This window comes from Lepidochelys olivacea, assembly GCF_965140295.1.
Source record: "Lepidochelys olivacea isolate rLepOli2 genome assembly, chromosome: 18".
Lineage (NCBI taxonomy): Eukaryota > Metazoa > Chordata > Testudines > Cheloniidae > Lepidochelys > Lepidochelys olivacea.
Window position 1 is genome coordinate 25,820,159 of NC_140428.1, and position 23,645 is coordinate 25,843,803.

General features: G+C 49.0%; 1 protein-coding gene across 2 annotated transcripts in view; it reads left to right on the plus strand.

The window, feature by feature from the left end:
• The window catches only part of LOC311532870 (tumor necrosis factor receptor superfamily member 14-like), a 75,402-nt gene that overhangs the window by 44,744 nt on the left and 7,013 nt on the right, over positions 1–23,645 (plus strand). The window contains exons 1-6 of one of the 2 annotated variants that reach the window (XM_084651793.1): positions 2,441–2,597; positions 3,804–3,946; positions 16,539–16,859; positions 19,294–19,399; positions 21,001–21,126; positions 22,264–22,419. In XM_084651793.1, coding sequence (XP_084507919.1) covers positions 16,851–16,859; positions 19,294–19,399; positions 21,001–21,126; positions 22,264–22,419 — 397 coding nt within the window. In that variant the 5' untranslated portion in view covers positions 2,441–2,597; positions 3,804–3,946; positions 16,539–16,850. Of the gene's footprint in view, positions 1–2,440; positions 2,598–3,803; positions 3,947–16,538; positions 16,860–19,293; positions 19,400–21,000; positions 21,127–22,263; positions 22,420–23,645 lie in introns of those variants that run through there. The other variant, XM_084651794.1, reaches the window with a different exon arrangement.

Below are 23,645 nucleotides of genomic sequence, written 5' to 3' on the forward strand. Positions count from 1 at the left end.
AGGGAGAGAGCAAAATGGTAGAGATGTTGCCTTTTCTTGTGCTCTGGGTGCTATTCCCTGGGCACAACTGGCCTTAGGAATCAGGGGTTATAGTGGGCAGAGCAGAGATGCTGAAATCTACAGAGGCAGCCCATTTCCAGATGATCATGTCCCCAGCGTTCGCTACAACCAACGTAAATGCCTCTCCTGTGATAATCACCATTCCCTGATGGGGAGACAGAGGAGGACTGGCTAAGGGAGTTGCCCAAGGCCGTAGAGGGTGCAATGTCAGAGCCATTATTAGCATAATCAGAATGACAGGAGCACGTGGGTGGCTTCATTAATACTAACAAATTCTAACAAAAGTTCTTAGGCCTGGGAGCTGCCGAACGAAGATGGGAAAGAGAGCAGGAGTCAGTCCTCACTCCAGCACCATCACTCCCAGAGGGAGCTACCCTCCAATCTGTGTGGCCAGCTTTGGTGTCCAAGTGAGAAGGTCCCTGACCAGCTGTTCAGATCCTGGCCTCAGGTTAATAAATGAGCAAATATTATACGCTCTCGTAGTGGACTAGACTGCAACATCCTTTGTCAGCCACTCAAGGCAATAAATCCTACTCCTCCCCCCTCTCCCCAAAATCATGATCTGGTTGAGGTGGGGAGAGCAGGGGCTACCCACCTGATAAAGAGCTGCAAGCTGGTGGAGGGGGGAGGAAGAAGGAGTCCGGGCTGCACCCTCCCCATTTGCTAGCTAGGATAGTTGTCTGGATGGGGAACAGGTCCAAGAAAAGAGGTGAAGTGATTTTCTCATTCCTCCCAGCACAAGGGAGGCAGTGGGTCTTTGAGACACAGTTTGTTCTCTGCTCTGCTCCTGGGGTGGGGTAGCTACATGCTGCCCTTCACTCTGCAGATTGCAAAGGTACAATCTGCTCCTGAGCAAGAATCAACACGGGACCTGCTGTAGGCATTTGACAGTGGCATGGTTACCCAGTCCTTGCTTGTTACATTGGTTTGGGCTGTGTCTGACACAGGGGTGCCTACCCAGTTATCTGAGTCTGTATGGGTGATGGGTGCGTGCACAGGGTTTCAGCTAGCATGCCTCAAGCTGAACACTAGATAAGACGCTCACCTTGCACTATCTGGTTTTGAGGCGGGGGCTCAGACACAAATCTGGATTGCAACTTTGAAGAGCAGCTTTCTCTCTGGTTTGACTGCACATCTGTCCATTGCACTGAAGCGCCTTCTTGCAGTGCTCCTGAAAAACACATTCTCAAAGCCACCGACCAAGGAAGCCACAAGTACAATGTTGGTCTTTGTTGTATGCTTGCAGCGTGCTTTGCACTCTCTGTGAAGTATGCAAGTTTCCTGTGCATGTGAGGGGTCGGCACGAATTTTTTGAAGCAATTCAAACCCACGGTGCACACATGAGCACCTTTTGCAGCCTGTATGCAGTTTCAGAGCATGATATTGTGTCTAAGGGGGAGATCAGGCTTAGGAGACAAACTTAAATCACTCAAATGAATGTTTAGAAAACCATCTCCAAACACCAATTCTCTCCTGGGGTTAGGGCTAGCAGTGAGCCCGACCTCTGGAAATATAGGTCTTTATTCAGACCTTTTGAGGCTACTTCCCTTGTATTATTTATATTGCAGTAGCCCCTAAAGCCCCACTGAGATCAGGAGCCCACTGTGCTAGGCACTGTACAAACACATACTAAGAGGCTGTCCCTGCCAAAGAGCTAGTCTAAGGGCATGTCCTCACGAAGCCTCACTCTCCCAGCACTGTAAAAAAACCACCCCCAGGAGATGAATAGCTCCCAGCGCGGGTGCACTGTCTGCACTGCCATTTCACAGCGCTAAAACGTGCAGCGCTCAGGGGGTGTTTTTTGACACCCTGGAGCGAGAAAGTTGCAGCGCTGTAAAGTGGCCGTGTAGACAAGGCCTAAACAGAAAAGACATGACAAAATGTAAGAGAACGTGATCCAATTGCTAGAGTGAGAGAGAGAGAATGATCATCCCCTCTTTAGAGAAGGCACAGAGAGATTAGGTGACTTGGGCAAGGCCACGCACACTATCTGTGGCACAGCTGGGGATAGAGGAACCTAGATTCATGGATGCCAAGGCCAGAAGGGACCATTCTGAGCATCTAGTCTGACCTTTTGTATAACAAGCCAGAGAACTTCCCAAAATAATTCCTTGCCCCAATCTTTTAGAACAACATCCAATTTTGAGTTAAAAATCGCCAGCGATGGAGAATCCACCATGACCCTTGATAAATTGTTCCAGTGGCTAATTACTTTCATTGTTAACAATTTACACCGTTTTTTTCCAGTCTGACTTTGTCTTGCTTCAGCTTCTTTAGGCATACGCAGCATATGTGGCTGCGTAGGGCACCCGAAAATTTGGGGCACCATTCCCCTCGCTGACCGTGGCTGGAATCCTCTCTTCTCTGGCCTCGCCCCCACGCTGGGCCGGCGGGCTTCTCCCAGAGCAGCGTGGCCGGTCACTGATGGCGCGGCGGCCCGACCCACCGCCGCTCAGAGCGGAGTCCCTCCCTGGACCCTGCCTGTGGGCGCCGCTCGGTCTCTGGCGGGGCCAGGACAGGAGGACCGAAACCTCCACGTGAGTCAGCGGGGGTGGGGGGGAGAATGGAGCGGGGGACTTAAAGTGACAGTGCGCTCACTGTCTCTCTCACTTCCCTAACACACACGCACGCACACGCGCTGTCTCTCACACCCATATACACTGTGCCTCTCACGAGTCACAGTCCCCCATACAGATTGTCACACACACACACAGAGTCTCACACTCCCCAACACACACACAGCCACACACACACACTGGCGCTCTCTCTGTCCCCCTCACATGCGCTGGCTCTCACACACACATGCACACTCTGTCGCACACACACACACGTATTATTGTTGTTGTTACTGCTTGGTACTTCCTGTCAAAATGCTCGTGGTGAGCCCGGAGTGGCTGGGGGCTGCAGGAGGGCCGTGGGCTCTGGCAGGATGCAGCCACCTTGTGACAGCGCGAAGCCGGCCTTGAGCCACTGCCGCGGCATCTGCTGCGTACGAAGCTCGGGGTGTGTCAGCAATGGGGGAAGGTTCTGGGGGTCCACGGGTGGGGGTGGTGGCTGTGCCCCATTGACACACTGGGGTCAGCGGCACCGGCTGGTGACCGTCTTCAGTGGAGCATAGGGGCACCAGTTTAATAATACTGCATAGGGCCCCATAAATCCTAAGGACAGCCCTGAGCCCCCAGCTTCCAGCCAGTGGCTCATGTTATGCTAGGGATCAGCGACCTTTGGCCTGCGGCCTGCCAGGATAAGCCCTCTGCAGGAAGCGGCGGCCAGCACATCCCTCGGCCCACGCTGCTTCCCACAGCCCCCATTGGCCTGGAGCGTCGAATCGCGGCCAGTGGAAGCTGCGATCAGCCGAACCTGCGGACACGCCGGCCCGGCCCACCAGGGGGCTAACCCTGGCAGGCTGCTGGCCAAAGATTACCGATCCCTGTGTAATACCTTTCTCTGCTAGGTTCACAAACCCATTATTAAATATTTGTTCCGCATGCAGGTACGTATAGACTGTAGTCAAGTTACCACTTAACCTCCTTTCTGTTAAGCTGAATAGATAGACTAAAGGAGCTCAATCGCTATTAGGCTTGTTTTCTAATCCTTTCATCATTCTCGTGTCGCTTCTCGGAACCTTCTCCAGTTTATCAACATCCTTGAATTGTGGGCACCACAACTGGACACTCTATTCCAGCAGCAGTCACACCAATGCCAGATACAGAAGTAAAATAACCTCTCTACTCCTATTCCAGGTTCCCCTGTTTATGCACCCAAGGATGACATGATCTCTTCTGACCACAGTGTTGTAGTAGGAGCTCGTATTCAGCCGATTATCCACCAGGACCCCCAAATCTCTCTCCGAGTCACTGCTTTCCAGGGGAGAGGCCCCCACTGTGTAAGTATTGCCTACATCCTTTGTTCCTAGATGTATACATTCCCATTTAGCCACTCACCATTCCCTCGGATTCCAATAGGGTAGCACCTCACCAATTAGACATATTGCAGAATAGTCCTAGTGACAAATTTCCGCCCAGCCAAGGTTCACTGGCTGTGTGTTTCAGGCTGACTGCGTGCCTGCGGTCAGGAGGTGTCAGGAGGATATTTGTAAGTCCCTACACCCTTGTCTCTCCGCTGTCTGGGTTTTGGCTCAGAAGTGGCTGCTGTCCTCTGGGGATTGCAAATTCAAGGCTGATTTATTCACAGCTGTTAAAACCTCTAGTGAAAGTTGGGTTTTTGTCACAATGAATCTATCCCTTTTGACAGGTTTCAGAGTAACAGCCGTGTTAGTCTGTCTTTGCAAAAAGAAAAGGAGGACTTGTGGCACCTTAGAGACTAACCAATTTATTTGAGCATAAACTTTCGTGAGCTACAGCTCACTTCATCGGATGCATACCGTGGAAACTGCAGAAGACATTATATACACACAGAAACCATGAAACAATACCCCCTCCCACCCCACTGTCCTGCTGGTAATAGCTAGACTAACCAATTTATCTGAGCATGAGCTTTCGTGAGCTACAGCTCACTTCATCGGATGCATACCGTGGAAACTGCAGAAGACATTATATACACACAGAAACCATGAAACAATACCCCCTCCCACCCCACTGTCCTGCTGGTAATAGTTAGACTAACCAATTTATTTGAGCATGAGCTTTCGTGAGCTACAGCTCACTTCATCGGATGCATACCGTGGAAACTGCAGAAGACATTATATACACACAGAAACCATGAAACAATACCCCCTCCCACCCCACTGTCCTGCTGGTAATAGCTAGACTAACCAATTTATTTGAGCATGAGCTTTCGTGAGCTACAGCTCACTTCATCGGATGCATACCGTGGAAACTGCAGAAGATATTATATACACACAGAGACCATGAAACAATACCCCCTCCCACCGCACTGTCCTATATTACCAGCAGGACAGTGCGGTGGGAGGGGGTATTGTTTCATGGTCTCTGTGTGTATATAATATCTTCTGCAGTTTCCACGGTATGCATCCGATGAAGTGAGCTGTAGCTCACGAAAGCTCATGCTCAAATAAATTGGTTAGTCTCTAAGGTGCCACAAGTACTCCTATCCCTTTTGACAGGTTTCAGAGTAACAGCCGTGTTAGTTTGTATTCGCAAAAAGAAAAGGAGTACTTGTGGCACCTTAGAGACTAACCAATTTATTTGAGCATGAGCTTGTCACTTTGGATGGGCTATCACCAGCAGGAGAGTGAATTTGTGTGGGGGGGTGGAGGGTGAGAAAACCTGGATTTGTGCTGGAAATCACTTTAGATAAGCTATTACCAGCAGGACAGTGGGGTGGGAATAGGTATTGTTTCATATTCTCTGTGTATATATAAAGCCTGCTGCAGTTTCCACGATATGCATCTGAGGAAGTGAGCTGTAGCTCACGAAAGCTTATGCTCTAATAAATTGGTTAGTCTCTAAGGTGCCACAAGTCCTCCTTTTCTTTTTTCTCCCTACAATGTGCATGATAATCAAGGTGGGCCATTTCCAGCACAAATCCAGGTTTTCTCACCCCCCTACCCCCATACACACACAAACTCACTCTCAGGCCATCACACAAGGCAGGCTGGTCCCTTTCCAGGAACATAGAAAGAGCTGGAGTGTGCTGTCATTAAGTTCCATTCTCCAGTGGCAGGACACGCCCCAGTTCTTCATGTTCCTGGCTGTTTGCTGGCTAACTTAGCTGCTGACTAAGCACTAAGCTGGGCAAGCTGTTGAATCTTATCAGCTCATCTGCAGTTCCCAGAATGTAGCAATGTAACTGACTCCTTCCTCTGTGACCTGTCAGCCCTGCCCTGTCTGATCAACTCTGAGAGCATGTCTACAGCGCCATTAAAAGCCTGCACCTGGAAGCCAGAGTAACTTAAAGCAGCCCTGACACTGCTCTGCTCTAAGGCAGAGATCAAGTTAGCGACCAGATGGAGTGCCATGGAGATGAACAATGGCATGAAAGCTGGCATCATTTGCAGCTTGGTTGCCATGGAGCACAAACAGGAACCCACCCCCTTATCCAGACACTGCTGCTCAGAGTCTGCACATACCAGCTAGCCTCAGCTTGGGCTGCACTTTAACCAGACAGTCCTCTTGCCTTCCCAGGGGCCACTGATAATAGCCCCCCATGGTAGAAAACAGTGGTGGGTTTCCTGCCTGTAAACGACCTAAATTAGTGATCAATGTTGGCCACAAGCAAAGGGGATTCTAGCTGTGAAACTCCGCAGCAACAGGATAACATCAGCAGGCAATGTGATCACATCTCTGACTGCCTAGCCCTGGCAGAGCAATGCAAGCTGAAATCTATCCAGGGACAGGGCTATGCAAGCCTAGGTCAGCTCTGTCTGTACAAGCATACCTTAGCTGGCAGCTTTTATTTGTAGCAGTGTGGCTCTTATTCCCCTGGCTCACACCTCACAGGTGTGCAGAAGGGAGGCAGTGATGGGTGGAAAGCTGAGGCAGCTACATTACCAAGAAACAACCTATATCAGTGCTCTGCCTGGAATTGTTTCACATTTAGTGACCCATAATCCCCACCCACAGTTACTTGAAACCCCCCAGTTCTCTCATCCTGAAAATAAAACTGAAAATGACGGAGACGTTCATGACTCTCAACTTCCCATTTAAACATAAAGGGTGTTTTCACTGGTGGCTCATTTTACCTAGCCCACTGGGACTCTGACAGACTGAGGGGGATTCTGACCACTAAGGCTATGTCTACACTTTGAGAGTTTTTGCCCTGTCAGTTTCAAGGGTGACAGTGAACCGGTGAAAGAAAAGCACTGGTTTGTGTAGTCACTCACTTCCACAGGCGTCAGAGAGTGTTTACATTTACAGAACTTCCATTCCCAGGAGAGCAGCGCACGGAGGGCAGCCATCCCACAGTGCAACTCTCTCCATTTTGACTATAGGCCTTGTGGGAAGGTGGGGTGTGGTGATTGCGGGGCATCCTGGGTCCCTGCACAGCCTCCTCTCCCCAAACACTGATCAGCTTCAGAGTAGCAGCCGTGTTAGTCTGTATTCGCAAAAAGAAAAGGAGGACTTGTGGCACCTTAGAGACTAACCAATTTATTTGAGCATAAGCTTTCGTGAGCTACAGCTCACTTCATCGGATGCATACTGTGGAAAATACAGAAGATGTTTTTATACACACAGACCATGAAAAAATGGGTGTTTTATCACTACAAAAGGTTTTCTCTCCCCCCCACCCCACTCTCCTGCTGGTAATAGCTTATCTAAAGTGATCACTCTCCTTACAATGTGTATGATAATCAAGGTGGGCCATTTCCAGCACAAATCCAGCCACACTATCAGAGGCTCGTTCACCTGCACATCTACCAATGTGATATATGCCATCATGTGCCAGCAATGCCCCTCTGCCATGTACATTGGGCAAACAGGACAGTCTCTACGTAAAAGAATAAATGGACACAAATCAGATGTCAGGAATTATAACATTCATAAACCAGTCGGAGAACACTTCAGTCTCTCTGGTCACACGATTTCTGATCTCCAAGTGACTATCTTTCAACAAAAAAACTTCGAAAACAGACTCCAACGAGAGACTGCTGAATTGGAATTAATTTGCAAATTGGATACAATTAACTTAGGCTTGAATAGAGACTGGGAATGGTTGATTCGTTAAAAAAGTAACCTATTTCCCCTTGTTTATTCCTTTCCCCCCCACTGTTCCTCAGACATTCTTGTTAAACCCTGGATTTGTGCTGGAAATGGCCCACCTTGATTATCACACACATTGTAAGGAGAAAAGGAGTACTTGTGGCACCTTAGAGACTAACCAATTTATTTGAGCATGAGCTTTCGTGAGCTACAGCTCACTTCATCGGATGCATACCGTGGAAACTGCAGCAGACTTTATATATACACAGAGAATATGAAACAATACCTCCTCCCACCCCACTGTCCTGCTGGTAATAGCTTATCTAAAGTGATCATCAGGTTGGGCCATTTCCAGCACAAATCCAGGTTTTCTCACCCTCCACCCCCCCCCCACAAATTCACTCTCCTGCTGGTGATAGCCCATCCAAAGTGACAACTCTTTACACAATGTGCATGATAATCAAGTTGGGCCATTTCCTGCACAAATCCAGGTTCTCTCACCCCCCTCCCAAAAACCACACACACAAACTCACTATCCTGCTGGTAATACTCTGAAACCTGTCATTGTAAGGAGAGTGATCACTTTAGATAAGCTATTACCAGCAGGAGAGTGGGGTGGGGGGAGAGAAAACCTTTTGTAGTGATAAACACCCATTTTTTCATGGTCTGTGTGTATAAAAACATCTTCTGTATTTTCCACAGTATGCATCCGATGAAGTGAGCTGTAGCTTACGAAAGCTTATGCTCAAATAGATTGGTTAGTCTCTAAGGTGCCACAAGTACTCCTTTTCTTGATCAGCTTCAGTAGCTCAGCATTGCTCCAAGCAGAGGATCCTTTGCTCCCTGGAGCAGGCATTGTCACCTGGCCAGACAATAAGTGAGCACTTGCCAAGAAAACAGGAAGGGGAGTTTCAAAGTTCCCAGGGCTTTACAGGGGGAGGGGTGGATGTCTGTTTACCTGGGGTCAAAGCAGCAGAGCTGCTGGCCAGAGTGGTCACCTAGGCACTGTGGGATATGCTGCAGGTGCTAAAAGCTCTGTAAAGAGGAAGAACGTGTCTTCACCTGCACATCACTGCAAAAGTATCATCACTAAGAGCTGTACGCCTCTCATGGAGGTGGTTTCATTGGCAAGTGTAGACGCTTCAATGGTTTTTGCACAAAAAAGGGACTTTTTCTGCTTTAAATGGCAAGGGTAGACATGCCCTGAATAAGGAAGGATTCAAAATTCACTCCTTGAACCATCCCTTTCCTCAGAGCTGTCAGTTACTTACCTTGTAACCTACCCAGTTAGATATTAACACATTAACACACAGCAATGACTGGACTTTGGAGTCTGAGCACTGAAAAGAATCCACAAATTACCCTGACACTCCCAGCTTGATGGGTTGTTTATCTGCGTTTAAAGAAACACACAGAGAGGTATAAACTTCTCTGTGGCACTCTGAGATGACAGCATTCTGGGCAAGAAGGGTTTTACCAAAGAATTCCTCTGTTCTTTCTTGCCAGCCTCCTACCCAGCCCACCAGCTCTGCTAAACTGTAGCTTGATTGGCAGGTTCTGTCGGTTGACACAGATTCCCTTGCACCCTTGGATTCCATCACCTGAGTAAGGTGCTTGTATGGCAGGAGCTAGTAGAATTGGGGCGTGTAGGGGTAAAGCTGTGTTTATACCTACCTAGAAAAGCAGAACTTCAGCCAGTCGAGGAGCTGCCTTCTCTGCAATTTTGATTTAACCCAGCAGTAAATAAATGAAGGGGAGGTTTGTATTTTTGCAGCAGATGTGCAGGGCCAGTAAAGAACAACGCCTCCAGGCCTCTGATCTCAGACAGGAAAAAGGGGGGAGTCGGGCAGAGCAAGATTTAGCAATAGGCAACTTCCTCTGCGCACGCCTGGCAGTTGATTTGGAATGGGGGGCAAGGAGGGAAGCTACCTAGAGTACGAATGTCATGGCGAAGGTGTGAGTCAAGGTAAAGGCAGAATAGTTGTTAAAGCCCCAGTGTAACCACGCTTGTGATCAGTGACCCCCAACTGCAGGGACCTCTGTGTGCTGAGCATGTGGTGTAAGGAATCAGCCAAGGCACTGGGAACCTGGAACTCCAGAGCCCTGTTTCCAGCTCTCCCACTGACTTGCTGAGTGACCTTGGGCAAATCACTTCGTCTCTCTGTGCCTCAGTTTCCCGCTCTGTAAGTTGAGTCACTTCCTGGGGGCACTGTAAGAATTAGTGAGTGAGTGAGTGAGTGAGTGAAAATCTGTAGGAGGACAGACACACAAAATTTGTAGGATGACAGACACACCAGCTGTGGCTTGGGGGGTTGTAGGTTCTCCATCCTGCTTTGGTAGTAGGTTGTTGCAGGTTTTATCCTGCTCTAATGTTTTCCTAGTGGTGCTCTCCATTTTCTTCACTTCTGGTTCTTTGGCAGACACGCTGGTGAAGAGAGGTAATGGAGAACAGGACCACACCCGGCTTGTTAGGCAATCTGCAGCCCACACGCTTGGGAGGAGCTCCCCATAAACATCCATAAAGCTACCTCACTATCCATCTTCAAATCCCATCTCAAAACCCTCCTGCGCCATGGCACCAACAAAAATCTTGACAGTGGTTAGGCTGCTGGTGTGGTGAGACTACAGCTCATCATGCTGACCAATATTGTCTCAGTGTTTCCTTTTGCACCTCCATTTGTCCGTCTGTCTGGATCTGTTGTCTCATCTTGTGCCTAGATTAGGGGTGGGCAGTCTATTGCCCGCGGGCTGGATCCAGCCCACCAGCTGTTTTAATCCGGCCCACAAGCTCCCACTGGGGAGTGGGGTCTGGGGCTTGCCCCGCTCCAGCACTCCAGCTGGAGAACAGGGTCTGGGGCCTCTCCATGCGGCTCCCAGAAGCAGCAAAATGGCCCACCTCCGGCTCCTACCCATAGGGGCAGCCAGGGAACTCCACTCTACACACTGCCCCCGCCCCAAATGCCACCCCCAAAGCTCTCATTGGCCAAGAACTGTGGCCAATGGGAGCTGCAGGGGAGGGTGCCTGCGGACGGGGCAGCATGCAGAGCCGCCTGGCCATGCCTCCGCATAGGAGCTGGAGAAGGGATATGCCGTTGCTTCCGGGAGCCGCTTGAGGTAAGCACCGCCCAGAGCCTGTACCCCTGAGCCTCCCACCGCGCCCCAACCCCCTGCCCCAGCCCTGATCCCCCTCCCACCCTCCAAACCCTTTGATCCCAGACCGGAGCACCCTCTTGCACCCCAAACCTCTCATCCCCAGCCTCACCCCAGAGCCAGCACCCCCAGCCGGAGCCCTCATCTCCCCCACCCCAAACCCCTGCCCCAGCCCTGATCCCCCTTCTGCCCTCCAAACCCCTCGGTCCCAGTCAGGAGCACCCTCCTACACCCCAAACTCCTCATCCCCAGCTGGAGCCCTCACCCGCCCTTGCACCCAAGCCCAGAGTCCCCTCCTGCACCCTGAACTCCTCATTTCTGGCCCCACCCCGGAGCCCGCACCCCCCAACCAGAGCCCTCACCCCCTCCCGCACCCCAGCCCCAATTTTGTGAGCATTCATGGCCCGCCCTACAATTTCTATGCCCAGATGTGGCCCTCAGGGCAAAAAGTCTGCCCACCGCTGGCCTAGACTGTAGGCTCTTTAGGGCAGGGACTATCTTTTGGTTCTGTATGTGTGCAGTGCCTAGCACAAATGTGCCCTGGTCCATGACTGAAACTCCTAGGTGATACCACAACACAGATAATGAATAATAATCGGTGATGTGGTCTATGGGCCAGAGCGGGTCAAAAGGCCACGGAGACTCAGCCCCTCTGTGTTTCAGGAAAGATGAACTTCATCCACTGCATAATTCCCCCCATTCAAATGTGTCTGCTCCTACCAGAGATAATCTTCATGGGGGGATATACAGGGATAGCACAGAGAGGGTCTGCAGCCAGCTGGCTGAAACGGGGCAAAATAAGGAGGTGAAGCAGGATTAAAGATTTGTCCAGTTGTAGGGTGGAGTCCGGGGAAAAAAACCCTCAGAGTAGTTGACCCTAACAAGGGTGCCTTGTGTGAATGACTCCATCTGCCCCAGTTGTGGAAAACTGGAAAGTACCCTTAACAAATGCTCACATGGCCCTTCTCACATGTCCAGTGTGACGAGCGCAGCAAAAAGGGAAATGAATCTCTCCGCAGCAAACAAAGAGGAAGCTCTTGTTGCTTGTAACCGTGGGTGAGAGATCAGCGGCTGATGAGGGGACAAGTCACATACACCAATTCAGACTTTATGGGGCAGATCTTCTGCTAGTGCAAACTGATGAACACCATTCACCTCTGCAGAACTAAGCCGATCTATACCAGCAGAGAACCTGACCTTATATCTGCCCATTTAATACAACAATTATATCAGAGCAGTGACTTGTGCACTTTGTATTTTACTTCTCCGTGTAACTGAAACCACGGGCTAAATTTGTCTTTTTCACCTTTTAACCATTTCAAATGCACCCTACATCATTCCCGTTTTCTTTTCCTCGTGTGTAACATAGCATGAAAAAGATACCAGCAGTTATTTACAGTAGGACAATTTGCTTCATAGCAGGTTGGTGTAGTATAGTTTACCTTCACACACGGTTTACCTTCACACATGGTTGTTTCTTACTGCTTGTTCCAGTTTTGCATTAGGCCTGTCTACGTCTGAAAATTAGATGGACCTAATGTCATCACTCACATCTGTAAACATTTTGTACCCTTTATGTGACATAGTTAAGTTGATCTAAGCCCCCACTGTAGATGCAGCAAGGTCAATGGAATAATTCTACCATTGACCTAGATACCACCTCTCAGAGAGATGGGTTAATGACACTGATGGAAACCCCTTCTGTCGATGTAGGACGCAGCTACACAACAGCACAGTAGCTGAGCCTCTGTAACCATGGTAGTGTAGCCAGACCCTTAGTTTACATGTCACTAGTAGCACCGACAGCATGTGACATTGTAGGTAGAGCAGAGAACTATGAGTCAGGACTACTGGGTTCTCTTCTTGGTGCTGCACCTTCCTGAGTGACTTTTGGACAAGTTATTTCACTGCATTGTGTCTCCAGTTTCCATCCCCCTGTACAAGGAGGATAACAGCCTTCAGTACCTTACAGGGGTCTGCTTGCAAAAATTACATTTTGCAGAAGTGCTTTGAGATCCTCAGAGAAAAGTACCATGTTATAAAACCAAGTCAGGAGGGCAATAACCGAGAGGAAGTGGACGCCTCCTGGGAATAATCTCTGCTGTCCACACAGACCTGCACTTAAGGAATGGTGTCCACTCAAATTCAGACCCAATGCTAAGCCCAAGAAAAATATTTCCATGATTTTCTGTTGTTTTTAAGGTGCAGCAGAAAGTTGTTAGTACACAACGAGATCTTTCATTCCCCTGCAGTGTTCAAGGAGGAGTGAAATGTTTCTACAATTTATTTTTAATCCCAGTAAAAATTCACCTACACTTTTTGTAAGCTCAAACATCAAAGCAGGAACAATCTGAGAGTGACACTGACTAAAATCACTAAAAACAAGAGTGATGCTGGCTGCTCCTTGGACATGCTGACAGATATGCAAACAACCCATGAAGAACTTAGTACCGTTCTGACTGGACTTCCTCTGCTCCCTCTAAGGCCACGTCTACACGTATAGCTCTGTAGCGGCGCAGCTGTACCAATCCACTGCAGTGCATCTTGTGAAGGTGTTCTATGCTGATGTGATGCTGTGGATAAGAAAGGAGACCATTTCTATCACTGGTGTTACCATTGTCCCACAATTGCCATGGATCTTATACAGCTTGTATCATGTAAGGTGTCAGTGGAAAAGCTGCTTCAGAAACAGACTTCAAAGAGAAACTGCTGAGCTACAATTCATTTGCAAATTTAACAGAGTTAATTTGGGCTTGAATAGGGACCGGGAGTGGCTGGCTCAGGACAAAAGCAATTTTCCCTCTCTTTTCAGAGTAACAGCCGTGTTAGTCTGTATTCGCAAAAAGAAAAGGAGTACTTGTGGCACCTTAGAGACTAACCAATTTATTAGAGCATAAGCTTTCGTGAGCTACAGCTCACTTCATCAGATGCATATCGTGGAAACTGCAGCAGGCTTTATATATACAGAGAGAATATGAACCAATACCTCCTCCCACCCCACTGTTCTGCTGGTAATAGCTTATCTAAAGTGATCATCAGGTGGGCCATTTCCAGCACAACTTGATTGTCATGCACATTGTGTAAAGAGTTGTCACTTTGGATGGGCTATCACCAGCAGGAGAGTGAATTTGTGTGGGGGGGTGGAGGGTGAGAAAACCTGGATTTGTGCTGGAAATGGCCCACCTGATGATCACTTTAGATAAGCTATTACCAGCAGGACAGTGGGGTGGGAGGAGGTATTGGTTCATATTCTCTCTGTATATATAAAGTCTGCTGCAGTTTCCACGATATGCATCTGATGAAGTGAGCTGTAGCTCACGAAAGCTTATGCTCTAATAAATTGGTTAGTCTTTAAGGTGCCACAAGTACTCCTTTTCTTTTTTCCCTCTCTTGGCATTGACACCTCCTCATCAATTATTGGGAGTGGACCACGTCCACGCTGACTGAATTGGCCTTGTCATCACTGGTTCTCCACTTGTAAGGTAACTCCCTTCTCTTCATGTGCCAGTATATTTATGCCTGTTCTGTAAATTTCACTCCATGCATCTGAAGAAGTGGGTTTTTTACCTATGAAAACTTATGCCCAAATAAATCTGTTAGTCCTTAAGGCGACAATGGACTCCTCTTTTTTTTTGTAGATACAGACTAACACGGCTACCCCTCTGATAAGTGGAAAAGTTATGATTTGCTAAGTATGATTATCTGTTTATATGCATGTATCACTTTGTATCTGAAGTTATGAATATTGGCTGTGTACTTGGATCTTACACATGTGTTGTGTTGCTGGCCGACCCAACCCCACCCTGATAGAATTTACATCAAGGCTAGACAGCTGTGTGTGGATGGCCCATCAAGGACAAACAGCTCTCACAATGGGCCATTGAAGAAACTCATCCCCTCTGGATAGTTCTTCCTGAGGATGCTTCAGACAGCCAGGGGCCAATGGCCACCCCCATGAGTCAGCAAACTGTGGAAGGACATGTGATATGCTCATGTGACTCTGGACTCCAGCTTGGGTCAGTAACTTTCCACAAACAGGGGCTCTGGGCTTTGTTTGGGACAGTAAAATTCCAAGCACATGGCAGAGGATATAAAAGACCCCGGAGTCATCTCCATTTTCTCTTCATTTCCTGCTTCATTTCTCTGGACTGGATTTCTAACAAGGAGGCTCTGAAGAAGTATTGATGACCCCCAATCTGTTTGGGTGATTCCAGAGATTCTTTTGCAAACCAGCAGTTTATTCCATCTCTGCTACAAACTTAATATAAGGACTTTGCAATCACTTGTAGGTATATGGTTCCTTAACCATTTGTAACTCTATTCTTTTCTTTTATTAATAAATCTTTCGATAGTTTACTAAGGATTGGCTGACAGCTTGATATTTGGGTAAGATCTGAGATTCATATTGACCTGTGGGGTATATGCCTGATCCTCTGGGATTAGTATCTGGCTGGGAGCTGAGGGCTGGAATGCCTAAGGGGGACTGTATTTGGCTTCTGGTTAACCACAATGGTACTGCAGAAGCCATTTGTGTTACTGGCTTGGTTGATCTAATTATAGAAATAACCACCAGCTTGGGGATTGTCTGCCCTATTTCTTGCCCTGAGTGTGGCATTTTCAGTGTAGCCCGTCCCAGGTACCCACTCACAGCAGACGGGAGGGAGTTCCCCCCTTTGGCATAATAAAACCACCTCCACAAATGGCAGAAGCTACATGTGTCCGCCGACATAGTGCTGTGCACACGAGCGCTTATGTCTGTGTTACTTATGTTGCTCAGGGGGGTGGTTTATTCACATTCCTGAGCAACACAAGTTCTGTCTACATTACAGCCTAAGTCTCGTCATCTCCCCTGTTCCACACCTGCCCCTCTTCCCTTCTCCTGCCCTGTCTCCCTCACCCCCTTCCCTTTTCTTTCCATTTATCCAACCTCCCCTCTGCCCCCGCAAGAAATTTAGAAGGTTTAATGCTGCTGAGATGCTTTGGGGTTCACCCAGGCCAGGAAGGGGCTCAGTCAGCATCTGTCTTGTAATCCTGGGTGTCTTGTGGCTGTTCAGCTTTGGGTCAGCAGCACTCTGACCCCAACAGCCTGCCAGCACCCCCCTGCCACGGCACTCGTTTTTGCAGTGTAGACGTAACCTTTGGCTAGGAGTGCTTTAGCGGTGTAGATAGACTGGCACGGCGCTCCTGATGGGGAGACACTTTATACTGGCAACACTGTGATTTTACCTGTAAAGGTTATTCCCATCCCCACCCCCGGAAAACAAGCTGTACTGGCAAAATGCTGTTCTGCCTCTATAACTGCATCTGTACTGGCGGCTTTGGTGGTCAGAGATCACGCCACACCCTGCTTGACATAGCTAGACTGGCAGGAATCTCTCCGCCAGAGCTGGCTCTAGCGTTCGCAACGCTGACCTGGGGCCCGAGACACAGAATAAGAGAGGACGTTATAACACGACATAGGCCGTGTCTTCACTGGAGAAAAACAGGCCTGTTTTTATATGGAGAGAATTATCTGGATTTAAAATCCTAATGTAGCCATGGCACAGATAGTTTTTTACCTCCATGTGACCCCTCCAGGGTCAACACTATGTGCCCACTATACTGTGGGTTTACATTAAGTGTCTCTCTCCCTATAACAATATAATCCTGTATACCAGCCTATTGAGAAAGTCCCTGCCTCCTTGCATATTTCACTTTCACTTTCAGTGAGCCTTGGACTGAGTCGGAGTTGGTCTCCTGGCAGCTGCTGCTGCTGGGCCATCGGGCTTGGATTAGACCCCGAACCGGAGCAGAACTTTGAAATTGTGTCCTGAGAGCGGGCCCAGGGAGCTCCCTGGAGAAGGGGGCAGGGAATCCATGGGACGGACACCCCAGGTCAGGGCGCTGGCACCAGGCTCACCGAGGCCAGCAGTTTGCCAATGACCGGGACCTGGAGGCCCCGCTGAGCAGTAGAGGTCAGAGACCCAATGCCCTGCGGGGGGCAGAAGCAGACACACTCTGCGGTCTGTTCTCAGGACCATGCTCTGGGTAAGTTGATCACAAAAGCTCCTGAAATAAAATGGAGGTAACGAGATCGGACCTGCCCAGCAAACCCAGCAGAGAGACTGTGGGAGGTTTGGGGGTGCCTATGTGGGGGAGGGAGTGGAGGATGGTAGGGAGAGGGATTGTGGGAATCTACTGTGACTAATAAGAAGATCCCAGGAACTTGAATTTTTTACTTTTATCCTTTTTACAAACGCAAACTGCACGCCCTTGGCCCGCCGGAGTTTGGGGTTGTTTATTCCTTGGTTGAGAAAATCTCTCTGCATTTTAGAAGCTGTTGGGCTCCATCTGGTGGAAACAGCAAAGACCAACAAAAATGGATCTTAAAAATACAAGTTTTCCTCCTTCATTTAGTAGGAAAAAATACTGCTGGGAGATTTTGGTTTGTTCTCAAAAGCCTGGAGCTGGGGGCGGGGGGGTGTAAGTGGATTGACTTTTCATTGTGTAGATTGGCAAAAGCTTTTTTTAACGGACACTGATTTTAGAAAAACAAGCAATCCTACCGCCAAAAGTTGCCATTTGAATGGGGAAAACTTTGAGGATTCTAAATGGACAATCGCTCGTTGTGGTGCGTTGTATTGAATTTGTTGCTGCTCTATCCCCATCGTTTGTTGTTTTGTATCTGCCATTTCCTCCCATGGTTTCCATGGTTGTATGGACGTGAGGGACAGGCCAGCACAGGAAATAACACTTGGCCCACACGGAAGCTGTGCTGATGGGTCTCAGTTTGGGGCTTTCCTTGGCCAGTCATATTGCTAATTTCAACTGTATTATAAGTACTTGGCAAAACGCACCATGGGTAAAAGGGAAAGAGAATATACGGGAAGAAAAAGGAATATGATTTCCAAGTGTCTAACAGGGTATCCCCCATGATTCTGGATTTAGAAAAATCATTACAGAAAGCGGCTTTAGCTGAAATGTCAAAGGCCACGTTCTATGAATCCAAACCCATCACTGTGATGCACATGATTAGACCCAAACTGAGCTAAGCACACACATGAGTCAGGGATGGAGGATCATGTCCCAGGGCTGTAAAGGCTGGATTCTAGCCAAACTAATGTCAGTAGAATTATTCAAGGTTTAAATGAGAGCAGAGTTTGACCCAGTATCTGGATAGTGGTACTGAGGAAATGGCGATGTAGGTGAGCGTCAGACACCATCGATTTGGTCATCTTAATGTAGTCTCTCTGTACAAATACACATCACACATCATTTGAAAGCTTCATATGTCCACTTTAAGATAAAGTATGATGTGGAGCTGTCAAGTGGTGCCATTACCCCAGAAGCGGAGATAAACAGTGACACCATGAACACATTAAAATTACCACTTTGAAATTTGCATTTGTTTCTGTTAATTGAATGACTCTATGTATTATTTCAAGAGATAAAATTGGATTTCTTTGTGACCTCAAAGCATCACAAGAATACCCTAAAGGGTAAAACAAAATATGATAATAAACTTGTATAAGTATCATGGAAATGTAAGAGTGCTGGTAACATTTCTAGTCAACATCATTATCATCTTGTTCATCATTATGATCTCCATTGAATGTGCTTGCACTACCAAAGTCTTCCTTGCCTTGGCTCGTACACAGTTCTGTCCTGGAGTGCTCGGCGGGCAGGCAGCGCGGCCCCCAGCCTGAGCCCCAGAGCAGTGGCTGGGCAGCAGGGCCCGCAGCCCTGGAGCGCGGGGTGGGCGGGCGATGCAAGCACTGGCTCCAGCCGCCCAGAGTCTCTGGCTACGGGCCGGCCCTCAGTAGCCCCAGCCCAGAGCAAGGGCGCCAGAGCCCTCCCAAAAGTCTGCAGGAGCGGTGGACCCCACCCACAGTGGAGGTGAAAGCAGCCCCCTGCCCATGTCCCGAGCCCCTTGCCCAGAGCAGGTGGAAGGACCCAGGCTTCCAGAACCCATGTTGTTGTTTTCCTTGTTGGAATAGCTCCTCGTTGGGTGTCAGGAGAGAGCAACTCAGCACATGACGCTTATACCCAGACACGACTGAGGCACATGCTCATGGGGTCATTGAAGTTATTGCAGTAACATGCAGTTTGCGAACGCTGCTTCCTACTGCAAAGGAAACATCAAAAGACACTTAAAGGGCCTGATCCTGCAGTGTGCTGAGCACTTCCTAAACAGTGCCCCCAACTCATATTGCTTTCAGTGGTGTCTCTGTAGCGGTGTGAGAGAGGAGATGGAAGCTGCTCTGTAGACACTAGAGCTCATTGCATCCGGGTCAGGGTTGAGAAGAGCTTGCTAGGAGTGTTGTCACTGTTGAATCCCCACCTTGAACCTGAGGGACACAAAATGCTTTAGGCAAAAGCATTGCAGCACTAATCAGTGCCACAGTGCGACCAGCTCCTTCCAGTCTGCTTTTGAGCCTGCATGATGCAAATCCAAAACTCTTTCTTCTTTTCTTCCCAAAAGATTTGTGTCGTTTTCTTGATAACACAACTGCCCCATTCTGAAGCTGTAAAATGCTACCCAGGCGAATATGAAACAAATGGCGAATGCTGTCCCATGTGCAGTGCTGGTAGGTACATATGATTGCTTCCTTAAAAATCAAGACCCTTCCCTAAAGAGTCCAATTGCCCGGCCTCCTCCAGAGACATTGGTCGCCTCTATTACTGTGAATCTGACTGGTGGTGAGGACACAGATCTCTCCATGTAAACATCTACATTGCTTGTTACTCACCTGTCAGTGGAGGACATAGAGAGGATGGTTCTTGTGGCCTGGGACACAGGAGATCCAGAAGGAGACGTACTGTGATACTTTGGGCAAGTCACTTTCTCCATAACACCTCTCTTCCTCACCTGTTGAGGCCTGTCAGAGGCCAGGTCAGGTAGGACCAGCTGCTGGCCTGCTCCCTTGACTGACTTCACTGCTGGGGAGCCAGTAAGCCGAGTTGCATCGCGGGGCAGTCACAGCACCCGAGTGGCTGGTGGATCAGCAGTTCTGAGTCCTGCTTAGCAGCCTGGCAACCAGAGCAGAACAGCGGCTGCTCAATGTGTACCCTGCCTGCAGCTGGGCTTGCCCAGCTCCTGTGTCTAGTCCTTGGTCCTGCTCTGTCCTAGCCCTGCTCCAGCCAGCTTCCGTCCTTACCCCAGCCCTGTCCTGGCTTCGGACCCCCACCCCCGACCCTTGGTTACGCCTCCTGACTGTGACTCTGGTTAACCCTTTGGCTTCTGACTCTTGGCTGCACCTTCTGACTACAACCCTACTTTACCCTGCGGCTCTTGCACTCGGCTTCTGTCACTCCAGTACTGACCATTGGCTTGTTCCTGGACCCTGCCTCCCGGACACAGCTCTGACCAGTTGGCTGAACTCTTGTTTCCAACTCTAGGCCTGACGGCCCATGGCCCAGATCTCTGCCCTGATTGACTGTAACACAGACAATACACTGTCCCCATTAGGATTCACTGTATTCACCCTTTGCCCTGCATCCGGGATCCCCCAGCCCTTCCCCAGCCCCTCATAGTCCCCTTCTATCAGGATCCTACTGATCTTTCCTCTGCACAGGGACCTCTGCCAGTCCCAGCCCAGCCACAGCCCTGTGCCAGGCAGCTGTCCAGCAGGCTGCTGTGGACACCAGGACTGCCCCAGCCCCTCACCTCTCAATCTACCTCTTACAGTACTAGAGGACTGGCACAGGCAGCCACCTGACTTCTTAGTCCCTGGCCCTTTCTGGTCATATGATCCCTCCAGTCACTTGCTTCACCTGGGGATTCTCCATCCCCCTAGGAGGAACTACAATACTCAGAACTGCATCTTTTCCAAGATCCTGACTGGTCAGAGTGGGGACACACGCATCTGTCAACGGTCCCGTATCCGGTACACAGAGTCTAAGCACGACTGTACTAGGGATACTGCTGATAAGGGAGGGGTGTGAGTTATGAGATTGTTTCTGTTTACACTGTTCCTGTGTTGTGCAGAAATAGAGGATTTCGGGTCTGGCAGTCTAGTTCTGAGACGTTTACCTTTTATTTCCAGTGGTGGTGTGTGCAACATGTAAAATCCACACACATAGTGTGTGCATTTGTCCTGCATAATGACCTGCTTTTGCAATCTCTGTATGAATGCATTAAATATATTAGCCTAATTTACACTGGAGCTAATTGTTTTGTTTGCTTTAGGGACTAGGGTGGTCAAACATTGTAGAGAAAATAGCAGCACAACTTGCATGCCATGTGTGGACGACACATATACAGAGCATCCCAATGGCCTAACGGAATGCATGAGATGTAAACTGTGCGATGCAGGTAAGGAAGCTGCTCTGTGTGTGGGTGGATTTTAATTATTTTTTTCTGAGTTGTCTCCCCCGGCCCACACATACAAAAGCAGCCTAGTTGTTAGGATCCAAGACTGGAAGTCAAGAGACCTGGGTTCCGCTCACAGTTCTTACTGAGTTCCTTGCAGTCTTGGGCAAATCACGGAAGTGGAGATTTCTGGCACAGTGCATGGGCTTTAGTTGCACATCTTCCACTGATTAAGGTCTGTGGAATCATCCCAGGAGATTCTTCTCAGGAGGAAAGTGGATCTCTAGATTTAGCAGAAGAAGAACAAAAACAATAAACAATAATTGTAATCAAACATTTCAGATGGTATCGTTTGTCCTAGAGCAGCAGCACTGCACCCTCAGGATCTGGACTGTACTTGGGGAAGGTTATAACCTTCCCTTTCAGATCCTAGGTCCTGAGCAGTGGCTGAGGAACACGCAACTACCTCAGGAGGCGAGAGTGACATGAGTGACAGTGAGCAACCACTGCGCTCCTCTGTTCGTGGGGGAATTAGGGTCTGGTCCCCAGCATGAATTAGAACAGGCTGCTCTAGTTTATATCAGCTGCCTGTGGCCACAAAGGCCCTCCCAGCTCAAGGGGATCAGCTGGGCAGCCAGGAGGAGAGGTTGTGTAGCAGGTGTTATGGCCACTCCAAAATCCCACGACAGTGGAGTGCTTCTCCAGTGACCAGCTGGCTTGGAGGTTGTGGTCCTTTATCTGTGGCTACTGGGAGCCTCATTCTCCACCGCCTTTGTCATTATTCACACCCTGCTAGACCCTCTGCTAAACTCTGCTAGATCCTCTGCAGATGAATGCAGAGTGGGTGCAAAGCACGATCTCAACTGCAGCTGTGTAGAGAACGCTGATTTGGTAGCATTTTGCATGCAGCCTTTGCACAGATGTAAATACAACACAAGGTGCAGGGCAGCAGAGAATCAGGCTCCAGAGGGTTCTGTTTACATGACAACACTTGTTAAATGGAGTCATCATAACAAACCCCTCTAGCTCCTGTGCCCTGTACCATGGATCAGCAAGGACTGGGGATACACATTAATTTTTGTATCTGCTCTGTTTAGTTCCCATGTAAATGTATTTGTGATGCATGTAACTTTCCTTTAGGAGCCAGACTGATAATAAAAGAAAAATGCTCATATACGAAGAACACCATGTGCGGCTGCGCCCCGGGGGATTTCTGCAGGCACATTGCAGGCCTGGACTGTGAAATGTGTCGTCCCTCCACCATCTGCCTGCCTGGCTCTATGGTGAAAGAACCTGGTAAGGCAACATAACTTCTGTAATACCAAGGGGAAACCCTGCAGTCACAGAATGAATCTGGAGCAGGGCAAACTGGTTGAGACTTGATCCAGGTGAGACTGAGGTGATGCTGGTGAGCTGGGGAAGCAGCCGGAAGAGTGGCTGAGCTGTAGATGGGCCCCCCTCTTTGAGTGAGCGTGACTGCCAGTTGTAACAGCGTTGCACAGCTCCAGGGTGGTTCAGAGCACGTGCTGAGCCGGATGCCCAGGTCACAGCTGTGGTGAACAGCACTTCTTTCCATCTGTGCCTGGCCAGACGCCTCTGACCTCTTCTCCCTAAGGCAGGAGTCTCTGCTGAACTGTGCTCTGCCTGGGGCCACCCTTCGGACCCTGCAGAATGCAGCAGCCTGCTGACTGAGTAGAGTTGCCTGTTGGTACCATGTCGGAATTGGGTTTGACCTGTAGAGACAGAAGTGGTTTGGGTCCTGACTGAGATGGAGCTCCCTCAATATACGTGGGAGGCAGGGGGTGGGAGGGAGAAAGCTGCTAGGGGTCCTTCACTCTGGAATTGCTATTCCCTGCCCAGGGTCCTGCCCTAGAGCTGAGCTCCGGTCGTCTTCCAGGCCAGACACAAAGCTGCCATCCCCCTGCTAAACATGCATGAAAAATACAGGGGCAAGGTTAAGTGTCACAGGCTGTGATGAGCTGAGACTCCTCTGGGTGTCGTTGGACACTTGCATGATGCTCTTTCAGGCAGCAATTTGCATGAGGCCGTGGGTTTGCACTCACACATGTTGGCAGCCCACCTACGCAGCAGCAGACTGCAGTGTGAGTTCAGCTTCAACTTGCACACCAGAAACAGAGCTCCCTCAAGCACGCTTTTGGGCAGAGAATTCTGTTAGTAAGATAAGTGTGCTAAACACACCCTTTTCTTGAAACAATGCCCCCTTTGGAGCTCCTATGGTGCAACAGACTTGTTCAGCAACACATTTTCCACTGAAAAAATAACAGGAGGACTTGTGGCACCTTAGACTCTAACAAATTTATTAGAGCATAAGGTTTCGTGAGCTACAGCTCACTTCATCGGATGCATGTAGTGGAAAATACAGTGGGGGGATCTCGTTTGAGTCTGTTTTTGAAGTTTTTTGGTTGAAGTTCAAAAACACACTCCAAGGAGAGTCTGCTGAATTGGAATTAATTTGCAAACTGGATACAATTAACTTAGGCTTGAATAAAGACTGGGAGTGG